Source organism: Schistocerca piceifrons, chromosome 5, assembly GCF_021461385.2.
Source record: "Schistocerca piceifrons isolate TAMUIC-IGC-003096 chromosome 5, iqSchPice1.1, whole genome shotgun sequence".
NCBI classification, from domain to species: Eukaryota; Metazoa; Arthropoda; class Insecta; order Orthoptera; family Acrididae; genus Schistocerca; species Schistocerca piceifrons.
In genome coordinates, this window is record NC_060142.1 from 122,351,637 (window position 1) to 122,364,987 (window position 13,351).

The following is a 13,351-nucleotide window of genomic DNA, read 5'->3' on the forward strand; positions in this document are numbered from 1 at the left end:
AAACATATGTTTTGACAGGGCACAGGGAAAACTGTGCGACTGTGAAACTGTTGCATTCATTTGTTGCAGGTTATGTGACAAACTCTTATGTTTTCATCAATTTTTTGGGGTAATTATCACATCCACAAGAAAACCTAAATCGGGCAAGGTAGAAGAATCTTTACTCATTCGCCAAGTGTACAAGTTAGGTGGGTCGACAACATATTCCTGTCATGTGATGCACATGCCGTCACCACTGTCGTATAGAATATATCAGACGGATTTTCCTGTGGAGGAATCGGTTGACCTATGACCTTGCGATCAAATGTTCTCGGTTCCCATTGGAGAGGCACGTCCTTTCGTCTACTAATCGCACGGCTTTGCGGTGCGGTCGCAAAAAAAGACACTAAACTTATCACAGTGAACAGAGACGTCATTGAACGAACGGACAGATCATAACTTTGCGAAAATAAAAAAATTGAAATTTTCACTCGAGGGAAGACTTGAACCAAGGACCTCTCGTTCCGCAGCTGCTCACGCAAACCACGAGACCATGGCGCTCCTTAGCTAATGTACTTCTTGATGTTGCATACCTTGCGCATGGACTACTCAGTTCGTATATTTTGCTTATTTTTTTCATAGCTCCACACAACTTCTTCCTGTTTTCTCGATTGATCTGTGTTCAGTTGTTCAGAGCCTATCCACTGTGCTAACTTGCAACTAAATCTGAGGGGGGTGCGATGGGGAGGTTCCCTTGTGAGATACATTTCCACTAGAGGCAGTAGTTCTCGAGTTGCTCAAGATAAACGTAGAAAACTGATCTTCAAACGCGTATTTCTTAACCGTGGCCTCCAGCGAAACTCTGTCCCAATACAAAATTAAAGTGCATTAAATTTCCTACAAAAATGTACTGTTCATTTTCTCTGTAGCACTAAAAGACTGTGCATAGTGACAGAGAGAATATGAAAATCTGGCCAGTGGTTTCTGAAAGTGTTGCGGGATGCATAAAATCCATCGATAAAAGCAGCTGATTCACACTGTATAAGCAGGCCGGGTTGGCCGAGAGCTTCTAGGCGCTACAATCTGGAACCGCGCTACCGCTACCTCGGGCATCGATGCGTGTGATGTCCTTAGTTTAGTTAGGTTTAAGTAGTTCTAAGTTCTAGGAGACTGATAAGTTAAGTCCCACAGTACTCAGAGCCATTTGAACCATTTGAACCACACTGTATAAAGTAAGCACGATAATGAACAGATTTGCTCTTATCAAAATAAATAACTACGATTCTTTAACCAAAGTGGACGAAATTAAAATCAGCTCATTGTGATGATAGAGGTGAGACTCCTACGAAAGGTATAAGTCACACACTTTATCTGCATAAGCCTAACGTGAATATAATTCCCCAGACAGCGATTACGAAGGCCCAAGATAGAACTCAAGTCCTGTCGTGGCAGTTGAAGAAGGGTGGGTCTTACCAAATACTGAATGATTTAATAATCACTTTTCACAATAGGCCAGAAGCTTCTTTTGGTGCAAGGGACGGCGCTCTGGTGTACCTATGTACTGGTTCTGTTATTTGACTTTACGGCACGGTCGCACGTTTAACTGAGATGTTTGCCGCCGCGCACACAGGTGAGGGCGCCTTCATCAACCTGACGGCGCTGGGCCGGTCGGCGTCGCTGCCGCTCTCCCTGGACGACGACTCGCCCTACCTGAGGGACCTCTACTGGCCGCACAACGAATCCTGGCAGATCGCCGGCTTCGACGACGCCGAGGAGGGACACCTGATCGGTAAGCGCACACCTCTCTGGCCGCGCTCTCACAACACCTCTCCGTCATTGTAGACGATGCCGATGACGCCTGTCACGTCTGTCAAAACCTTGCCGACTTGACGCTCTCTCCTACATCTCAACTCGTCCATTAGCTTCACTTTACTGGTCTGTTCCCTCATTCTTATTTAATTTTAAGTAATGCCACCTAACAAGGTAATTGTAATATTTCTTTCTTTCTTTCTTTCTTTTATTTCTTCTTCTACTTCTTCTTCTTTTTCCATGTGTCCTGCATTTGTCTCTTACGATCACATAATCAGTGTTTCAGTTTTCTGGAATTAATTTGATCTCTTCACCTCTTTGTCAAACTACCTATTGATCTTATCCATATTGGACAAGAATTTATTGATGTTATAGGCATCATATTTCCTTTAATCGTTGTGACACATCTTGTCCACCAGTTTGTATACTCCCTAATTTCTTCATTTCTTCTCTTATATTCAAGATTTTGTTTGACTATTGTATTCCTTATCATGTCACTTAATCTACAGCCATCTGCTCTTCTTGAGAACATCATTTCTGCAGCTAGTGTTCTTCGTTCATTTGCAGAAGCTGTTGTCCAGTTCTCATAGACCGAAAAAGTGGTACTTACACTCTTTTTTACACCTTTATTATTGCTTTTTCTTCTCTAGTTTATTGAGAGTTATTTATATTGTCCCATTAATGTAGTTCCATTATTCAGTTGTTTTCGTATTTTTCACCTGTGAACGAAATAATATTTCCCAAGAAGCAGAATTCCTTCACTCTCTCTGTTTTCTGGTCGTTTATTATAATTTTACGTCATACCTGATTTTGACCTTTAAAATGTCCTTTTTTGAGTAGAGACATAACTTAAAAGTCTTGGAAATATTATTTAATTTATTAATGGAATTTTCAACCGCGTCCTCGCTGTCAGATATAATAAGCTGAATATTGTCATTAAACAATTTCGTTCGATTACGTTTCAAGTGAGAACTCTTATCTGTTTAGGCTATTACCTCAAAATATCATCTGCATAGATGTTAAAAAGCGGCCAAAATATAGCTCAGTAGTAAGCCTATATTTGTTGTTATTTTAACATTATGTTTTCTTACTTTTAGTACTGTAATGCTGTAGCTAAAGATAAATGACACGGTAATAACATCAACTCTTACAGTAACATACTTACAGAGGAGTTTGCATCTGTCACTTACTGTGAATCATAAACTTAGAGACGTTGACGAAGACGACGACGGTGATTCTTCAATTTCATTTATCCTCTGTCGTATTATGAGACAACTGGGGCTAAATTCGTGATATACAACGTCCTGATATCTTTCTTCATGGTATTTGCATCCTAATTCAGTCACACATTGGCAAAATTCTAAACAATAGTAAGAACTGTTTTTGTAAAAGCTTACTTACAATTCAGACACCGTGGCCAGACACCTGAGCCACTAGAAGCCAACACAAGTGAAAGTGTTCCATGTTCACTAGCATCAGCTTGTAATTTTATTTTTTTACTTTCCTTTATTCTAATTTAATTCCCCTGCCACATATGAGCAGGGGAGGGCTGGCAGCTGCACAATCCACCGCTCTTCAGGCAAATGGCTTTTACAAAAATACAAGAGCCACTCTTACATAAAAAAAATGGTTCAAATGGCTCTAAGCACTATGGGACTTAACATCTGAGGTCATCAATCCCCTAGACATAGAACTACTTTAACCTAACTAACCTAAGGGTATCACACACACCCATGCCCGAGGCAGGATTCGAACCTGCGACAGTAGCACCAGCGCTGTTCCAGACTGAGGCGCCTAGATCTGCTCGGCCGCAGCAGCCGGCAACTCTTACATAAGAAATGGGGGTAAAAAGGGGCACATAAAATACACAAAAAGGAGCGGCAACGGGTTGGAGGTGAGAGGAAAGGGCACACCAGGGGGCTGTGGCGATCGAGTCAGTAGGCAATCTACAGGGTGTGGATGTGGTCATGGAAAAGGTGAAGGTGGGGGAAGGGGATGTGGACATAGAGGAAGTGGGTGTGGGATGAAAGGTGGATATGGAAGGTGAGGTTGAGTGCATGGGGCTCTAGGATTTGGAGGGCTTTATAGAACCTGAGAGGGGCAGAAATCCAACCAATGCTGGCATAACAAAGGATGGGGTGGATCAAGGATTTGCAGGTGTGAAGGATGGAGGAAGGATGCAGTCCCCATGTCAAGCCAGACAGGAGTTTCAGGAGGCGGAGTCTGTTGTGGGCTTTGTGTTGGATGGTAAGGTGATGTGGAGTCCAGGTGAGGTGGCGCTCGAGGGTGAGGCCAAGGTATTTGAGGGTAGGAGTAAGGTGCATAGGATGGCCATAAATGGTTAGATAGAAATCATGGAGACGAAAGGAGTGGGTGGTGCAGCCTATGATGATCGCCTGGGTCTTGGAGGGGTTGATATGAAGGAACCACTGGTTGCACCAAGGGGTGAACTGATCAAGGTGGGTTTGGAGGGTACGTTGGGACCGTTGAAGAGTAAGATAAAGGCCTAGGAAGGCGGTGTCGTCAGCAAACTGGAGGAGATGAACAGGTGGAGGAGTTTTGGGCTCCACTTGTATCTGTGAACAAGATTTCATTCTAGAGATAATGTAGGAGAACACCAGATAGCAAACAAATCCTCTGAAGGCTGCATTACTAGTTTATGACACTAGTAACCAGCAAAACACTGACAACACTGAGAGAGGGAAAAAAATTGATACCTCTTGAAAGAAGACGTCGATTTTGATCCAATGACAGCATATGCCACCTTGGGAGTAGTAAGTGTACTGATAATAGTTTCAACGTCGTCTGCCAGCAGATAGCGTAGTGGCATAGTTACAAGAGCGTCAGCCAGAAAGCTCAGTGTGGCGCAAACGTGTGAAGCAAGAAGGCAACCATGCCACAGAGACGCACTCGTGCTTCCTACACTAAAGTAAGCGAGTCTGAAAAGCGTTAATTTGCGGCCTTCCTAGTGGTGCGATGGTACTTTCGGAGAATTTCCACAGAAGTTGAAGGCGATGGGTCAGTTGTGCAACGATGTTGGTATCAGTGGTCATGTGAACATTTTCATACCAGTTTCTGGACTTCCAAGCAGCACAGACGCCTGCCACGATCGCCATATTGTAAGGAGAGCAGCGGCCGATTGTACAGCTACCACAGCACAGATAAGAGGTGTTGTGAGACCAGGAACTGTTGTGAATCCGTTATTAGCAATGGGACTACGGGCACGCACACCTGTAGCCCGTCTTCCACTCACGCCACACCATCGACGTGAACGACCTGACTGGTGCCATCAACGGATCACTTGGAATGTGGAATGGCATGCCGTGGTCTTCAGCGATGAAAGCAGATTGTGCCTGCACACAAGTGATGGTAGCTTCCATCTACGTGGCGAGCACTGTCTCGTAGAGTGCACCCGTGCAAGACCCACTGGCTCGAGCCCCGCCTTATGGTCTGGGGTGAGGTAAGCTACAACACTCGCTCAACTTTAATGTTTCTGGACAAGAAGCTGACCAGCGCTCGGTAACTACAGATCGTTGTTACACCCGTTATTTTGCCGTTCTTCCAAGAAGAAGGTGATGTGTTGTTCCAATAGCATAATGCTCTTCCAATCACTGCCCTTGGAATTCAACGTGCTCTACAAAACGTGCAGCAACTTCCCTGGCCAGCATGATCTGCTGGCTTGTCTGCAATCGAGCTCGTGTGGGATATAATGAGACGAGAAGTGGCCTGTGCGACTTGTCAACAAACAGCTCTTATAGAAATAAGTGATCAGGTCGAGCAGGCATGGAATGACGTTTTCCAGGACAGTACTAACCATCCGTACGATCTAATGGACGTCACAGTCAATGTCTGCATTGACACCTGTGGAGTCTACATGACGTACTAAGATGGGTGTTTCAGCACAGGTTGATACATGGTGCATTAGAAACGCTTGTGCTAGTGATTTGTAAATGTAATCATTTCATATACACCACATGCAATTGCAGCAATAAATCTTGAATGAATTAGAAACCTCTAAAAGAATGTACTATTTTTTTCGGCAGTGCAGTTAGAGCTACGACGCAAAACTTCGTTGTTCGGAGAGGATTATTTTGCATGGCGAGCGCACTAATTTGGACAAAACAGGTGTTCCAGTTTGTAGGTAAACGTGAAATACGTGAACGTCGTCCACTTAATACTTAATTGTAACTCAATCTTTCCTTAGAATGAACAAGAATTTGCACATATGTCGGTTGATATTTTTCGCTAGCTTCTTATTACAAATAATGGGGAAATTTAATAGCCGAAGACAAATGTAACCAGAAGAAATACTTTCATTTACATTCTAGTTATTAGCAACTGGAGTGATTTACCTTAGTGATAGTTTCGCATTCCGGTAGCTGCTATATCTCAGAGACTTTTCGCTGTATGTACTGACATGTGAATCAGCACCGCTAATGCACGTGGTGCAGGACACCGACTATAGAGCCACGATCGAAAACTTTGCTATTCAGAGAGGATTATTTTGCATGAGAAGGCACTGTTTTGCACGAATTTAGCAATATGCCGTATGAAAGGAAGAATTCAGATGCCTCAATTTTTTCGTAAACGTATGATCCGTGTATGTAAAACACTCGACACATACGCATCTCCAGGATTCCATTGCATTCATCATAAAGTTTGCACAAATGGGTGATGCTTTTAGCTGGCTTACTGTAACAATACAGGGGGAAACTTAAAATTAAGACACTAATTACAGATGGCCAACCTGAAGAAAGAATACTGTTTACTCTCTTTTTTTAGCAACTGGAGAAATTTACCTTCATGACTGTTTCGCTTTCTAGTATCTACTATGAGTATATCTCAGAGTGTTTCTGCTGCCTGCACTGGCAAATACAAGTACGTTTATTAAAGTACCTGTAAGGAAAATGTATCAATATAACACAAATAAATGAAATGTGAAGTTAACATACACTGGATAATATCTGCTATATACAGGGTCAATCAGTAACTATTGCCACCATGAATAACTCCGAAAGTATGATAGGACCTTGAAACTTTGTGGGAAAAATGGCACATTTTTAGCTGATGGTTAGAAATGAATTGCAGAGACAGTTCCCTAATAGTTGGATTGGATGCGGAGGAGATATGTCGTAGCCAGCAAGTTCACCAGACTTGACGCCTTTGGATTTTTTCTTATGGGGATTCGTAAAAGAGATTGTTTATAAAGATGTTCCAGCTACACCTGAAGATATGCGAGAGAGAATTGTCAGAATATGTGCTACCATAAGTGCCGAAGTGATAAGGAATGCCACTCAATCCATGGTAAGAAGATTGCAGCACTGCATTGATAACAATGGTCATCACTTGGAACACCATCTGTAAATGGACGTTCATGCCATCTTTTTGATCTTCGTTGACCTTCAAAGACCTTACTGTTACACGTCATAGGATTCGTCTCAATATCCGCTATCAGAAAATAATATAACATCCCATTAAACAAAAAAAAGGCTTGACCTTCATATCTCTGACGCGACCCCACCTAACAACAAAAAGCCAACGTCGTATTGTGGCCTCCGTTGTACCATGCAACATATGTCCCACAAACTTTTCAGTTACTGTGATATTTTCGGAGTTATTCTAGGTGGTAATATTTAGTGACTCACCCTGTAGTTTGTTAGACCGGAGACATTGTGATGTTCAGCAAACCGTTTATTGTATTTATCATCAAAAATCTCTAAAAAGTAATTTTATATAGCATATTTTTGTTGTGTACATAGTTCCACATAGTCAGCGTGTACAAAACTTTCCCACTAGAGCGCGCACCACTAAACACAACAGCGCAGGCGCAGCGCTCGCCCTCTCCGCACTACGAGATGGCGCTGCCATAGAGATGGACAAAATTCTGCTTCCCCCGATCTGCGTATTAATATGTAGCGCAGCCAATGAGACTGCTGCTAATGTAGAACCTTTTCTCCTCGCCGATCACACTCGCACAGTGATACACGAACGCGCGAGGTATTATAACGATTGTACAGACCTCCAATTACTCAGTCTGCATTTGTTGCACTAGTCTGTACCAGTCTGCATTTGTCTGCAACAGTCTGTACGAGTTCTACATTTGTCTGTACCAGTCTAGAGTCAAGTTTCAGTCTGCGCCTACTAAGATTACCATATTCCTGTACATAACCATGAAGATAAATGTATAGACACTTTTGTCAAGTATCAGAGATATATGTGAGAATAAGATTAACGTACCAATACCAAAGGAACTTCATATTGTCAATTGTAAATAGCATCCAGAACCAAGTTAAGTAATTTTTATGCTTGATATTATTTTTATAAATGTGTGTGAAAGTTAATCAAGTTCTGTTTAAAGTTGGTCACCGACAATCTGCTACTCTAAGCGTGCAAGTGGAATTTCTATCGTCTGACCTAATGGCAGAAGATAAACACGCCACGATAAGATCACGAGATATATTGCTGACACTCGCCTACTTCGTTAGAGCGACAAGTCAAATAATCTGATGGTGTGTGTACTGAAGGTCTTACAGTATGCACACCACAATTTTACTGATAGACCCCAAAGGGCAGTTTCATCCGCCTAATAGCGAGGGTTTTCCACATTTATGCGTCCGCAGACCCCTTTATTTGACGAAGTATGGGAGTTGTGTGGGTAAATGTATCTGTTAAGTATACTGTAAGTGACTGTAATTAGCTCACAAGCGCGCGTGTGTGTGTGTGTGTGTGTGTGTGTGTGTGTGTGTGTGTGTGTGTGAATGTGTGTGGAGCGTGGTTCAAATGGTTCAAATGGCTCTGAGCACTATGGATTTAACTTCTGAGGTCATCAGTCCACTTAAACCTAACTAACCTAAGGACATCACACACATCCATGCCCGAGGCAGGATTCCAGACTGTAGCGCCTAGAACCGCTCGCCCATCCCGGCCGGCAGGAGTGTAGTGTCATGTTGATGTTGGAGATGAGAGATGGTACAAGGTGAAACCTGATGTCGTAAACACACCCCAGTCTGCTCGAAGTCAAGCTTAACGTCTCCATCCGACGAACGGATCGCCGTGAACATTTCCACATGCCCTCACTCCATGAGACACTGATAAGAGGTTTGGGATTTCATCCAGTATACGCTAGCGATCAGTGACTTCACGCCACCACCCCTCCTGTCCACCTGCCGTAAAGACAAAGGGTAAATTATTGTCAACAGCACGCGGCTTACCCGGACGGTTACCCATCCGAGTACTGGCCACTCTCAATGTGGCTTAAGTTCGCTGGTCTGAGGGGAACCGGTGTATCCACCTCGGCACAGGAAAAATTTCTAACACATCTTCACAACTGTACTTAGAAACACAGTCTAGTTTGCACAAATCATATTTATTGATGACCAGTTTCAGCCCAAAGGCGGACCATCTTCAGGCCACTCTCCGAAGTTGATTTGCGGAGATGGATCCACAGAGCAGAAACTGCAGCATCCGAAAACCTCTGCAGTTCCAGCTTTGTGGATCTGTCTCCGCACATCAACTTTGGGGTGCGGTCTGAGGACGGTCCGTCTTTAGACTGAAACCTGTCATCAACAAATATTATCTGAACCTCCTAGATGGTTTTCCTAAGCACATTAGAGTGACACATCAGTCACGTAATAACATCTAGTATGAACGTGAGCATCGAAAATTATCAGCTATTTTGTTTATTTTGTTGTAATCAGCTTAATAGGTACATATTCACTCTTGTTTACTTTCAAGGCAATTTATTGTGGTTTTGCTTTGTAACAGAAGGAATTAGAAAGCTAGTGCCGGTCATTCCGTTCCCGTCTGACGGAAGCATCTAACGACTTGATCGTGTGTCTCGTATGCTTCGTCGCTTTTCTACCAATTATATTTCTTTTTCTCCAATTGTGCTGAGGATGCCCTACATGCCAGGAGAGCGTATGATTTCTGTATTCTTGTATCGGCATGATTATATGCTCGTCGAACCATACCACAGCTTACATAATGCCTGACAACAACAAGAGAAGTAAAACAGATAGCAGACAAAGTTTTCTGTACTGCTAGCGTCGAAACTAAGGCGTTGCGGAGATACTTCAGTAGTTCGCTAAACGACAGTCAGCCAGCGGAACACGATCAAACACAACTATATGCCAGTCGAATAGGATCGAATACCGTTCGTGCGCGTGCCCCTAACGTTTACAGCAGAGAGGATTCCTGTTCCCTGTTGCCCATTGTGTTCGCTTCAGTATTGATACGTCCTGCTAAACCCGCAGGACAGGACAGGTAATTGGAATTGTGGAAAAGGGCCAAAATGAGCGGCTGTCAGCTACACCCGAACACATATAACTTTATTTATTTGACCAAACACTACAGTACAGATTCTAGAACTTAGTTATTGGCTGAATACGCCACACTACCTTATGTCTTAAGGGCACAGCCACTTTAATTTTAAAAAAGAAATGGCTAAAAGCCGTTAATCCGAATTTCAGACGCCAAAGAGAATATTTAGCAGGCAGAAGGCTTCACGTTAACTAAGATCTATAATTTTGATGAAGGCCCAAAAATCTAACACTTGAAAAGCAACAACCTTAATTTGAAGACGGCTGAAGGCTCATGATTTAAGACTCAAGGTAAAATTAAATAAAGAAACACAAGGCAGAAGGCCTTATCTTCAATTAGGCTGAATGCCGCAAACAGTCTGATGTTCGGAAGACAATGATCCTTAATTTAGAAACGGCTAAATGCCCAATGACTTAAAACTCAAGGTAAAAGAAATTTAAACAAGAACGCCTCATCTTAAATTAGGCTGAAGGCCCGAACAATCTCACACTTGACAAGCAAGGAATTTTGATTTTAGAGCGGCTGAAGGCCCATGACTTAAAACATCACTAAAAACAATTCAACTTTAATTCAAAACCATCGGCTATGAGCCATTCAAACACACACAACCAAGTAAGAAAAGGCAGTGCAGCTAACGGCGCTCAGAAGTTTCTGGGGTCGGCCAACACTTTAAATACTAACGATCACTTAGGTGAGACAGGCAGTCAGCCCAACCATTCTCGATCCGACGACAACCCAACCAACAGACAGTCAACGGACTCACCGACAAGGTGACTTGCGCTCTACTCGACGAGCACACAACCGGGAGTTTAACGCAAAAAGGCATTGACGCCCACAACCAAGCATACAGTACGCTGTCAAACTACACACTGTGCTGGACAGTGACAACAGGTTAGGAAATGACACCACGTCAATTTAGATTAACGGCCAGGGCAGGTAACCGGAACGTTAATGGCCACAAGGCAGAAAATTCCGCTGGTGCACTTCAATTGCAAATAACCAAATACAGTTAGACTCCACCGCACGGTGACTAAACCTTCGTCAACTCGAACACACACGTTGTTGCTCGCAGGAATGTCCCAAAAATGGCTCTGAGCACTATGGGACTTAATATTTGTGGTCATCAGTCTCTTAGAACTTAGAACTACTTAAACCTAACTAACCTAAGGACATCACACACATCCATGCCCGAGGCAGGATTCGAGCCTGCGAACGTAGCAGTCGCGCGGTTCCAGACTGAAGCACCTAGAACCGCTCGGCCACCGCGGCCGGCCCGGTAATGTCCCAACAGCCAGCAACGAGAACCAAACGGCTCAATGTCAACAGTCTTGACTTGCTGGTAAATTAAATCCAAACTTAACTTTCGGTGAGCCATGGACCTCGTAGCAATGGGAACAGTCCCACACACTCCGACACTGCATAAAGACCGCCAGTGGGCCCGGCCAAACTATGTACCGCGGAGATTTTCTCGCTGCTCCACGCCAACCGACTGACTGCTCGCACACAGCACAGCTGGAAACAATAAGCACCAGACCAAAGATAGTACAAAGTGCGAATATCGATACACACCGCTGCTGCCTCTCATGGAGAGAGAGAACAACAGCATAATTGCAATAACTGCGGGAAACCAAACATAGAATAGGAACCAAGGCTTAAACCAGTGCATAATATGAGCTCAGCATGGCCAAGGTATAAAGGGGGCTGTATTAGTTTTCACTAGATTCAACCATCTACGCAGCTATAATCCTAGAAGTCACGCGTTAGAACGAAAATCAATAAACAGTCTCTTGAGGAACAAATCGAGGATATGAACCCATATCCAGAAAAGTGGCAACATCTATACTGAGCGGTGGCTCTTATGTGGGGCCATCGGAAGCCTTTGGGGTATCCGTCTGGTATAGAACTTCGCTTAATGCGCTGACGGCAACAGCCTTGCCGCAGTGAGTACAGGGGTTCCCGTAAGATCATCGAAGTGAAGCGTTGTCGAGAGTGGCCGGCACTTAGATGGGTGACCATCCGGCCGCCATGCGCTGTTGCCATTTTTTTGGGGCGCACTCAGCCTCGTGATGCCAATTGAGGAGCTACTCGACCGAATAGTAGCGGCTCTGGCAAAGAAAACCGTCATACTGAGTGGGAGAGCAGTGTGCTGACCACACGCCCCTCCTATCCGCATCCTCATCTGAGGATGACACGGCGGGTCGGATGTTTCCGATGGGCGACTTGTGGCCTGAAGACGGGGTGCTATTTTTAATGCGCTGACGGACGGGTAGGGGAATTTTCTTCATTGGGCCCAGCAGAGTTCAGACCCTAATATGGCGTCGGAGGAGACGCGCGCCTGTCACACCAGTGCAACAGAACCCTGTAACGGCAGAGCCGAGATACAAACATACGAGGGCAGTTCAATAAGTAATGCAACACATTTATTTTTCTGAAACAGGGGTTGTTTTATTCAGCATTGAAATACACCAGGTTATTCCCCAATCTTTTAGCTACACAACACTATTTTTCAACTTAATCTTCATTCAATGCTATGGCCTTACGCCACCTTGAAATGAGGGCCTGTATGCCTGCACAGTACCATTCCACTGGTCGAAGTCGGAGCCAACGTCGTACTGCATCAATAACTTCTTCATCATCCGCGTAGTGCCTCCCACGGGTTGCGTCCTTCATTGGGCCAAACATATGGAAATCCGACGGTGCGAGATCGGGGCTGTAGGGTGCATGAGGAAGAACAGTCCACTGAAGTTTTGTGAGCTCCTCTCGGGTGCGAAGACTTGTGTGAGGTCTTGCGTTGTGCCTACGAACACGCTGGAGACGTTTCTTCAATTTCTGAAGAGTAGCACAATACACTTCAGAGTTGATCGTTTGACCATGAGGAAGGACATCGAACAGAATAACCCCTTCAGCGTCCCAGAAGACTGTAACCATGACTTTACCGGCTGAGGGTATGGCTTTAAACTTTTTCTTGGTAGGGGAGTGGGTGTGGTGCCACTCCATTGATTGCCGTTTTGTTTCAGGTTCGAAGTGATAAACCCATGTTTCATCGCCTGTAACAATCTTTGACAAGAAATTGTCACCCTCAGCCACATGACGAGCAAGCAATTCCACACAGATGGTTCTCCTTTGCTCTTTATGGTGTTCGGTTAGACAACGAGGGACCCAGCGGGAACAAACCTTTGAATATCCCAACTGGGGAACAATTGTGACAGCACTACCAACAGAGATGTCAAGTTGAGCACTGAGT

General features: G+C 44.1%; 1 protein-coding gene across 1 annotated transcript in view; it reads left to right on the forward strand.

Moving 5' to 3' along the window:
• Nucleotides 1-1,587: 1,587 nt before the first annotated feature.
• Nucleotides 1,588-13,351, forward strand: part of LOC124798787 (neurotrimin-like) — a 129,864-nt gene continuing 118,100 nt past the window's right edge. Inside the window, exon 1 of the mRNA XM_047262316.1 lies at nt 1,588-1,768. Within this exon, the coding sequence (XP_047118272.1) occupies nt 1,588-1,768 (181 nt within the window). The remainder of the gene's footprint in view (nt 1,769-13,351) is intronic.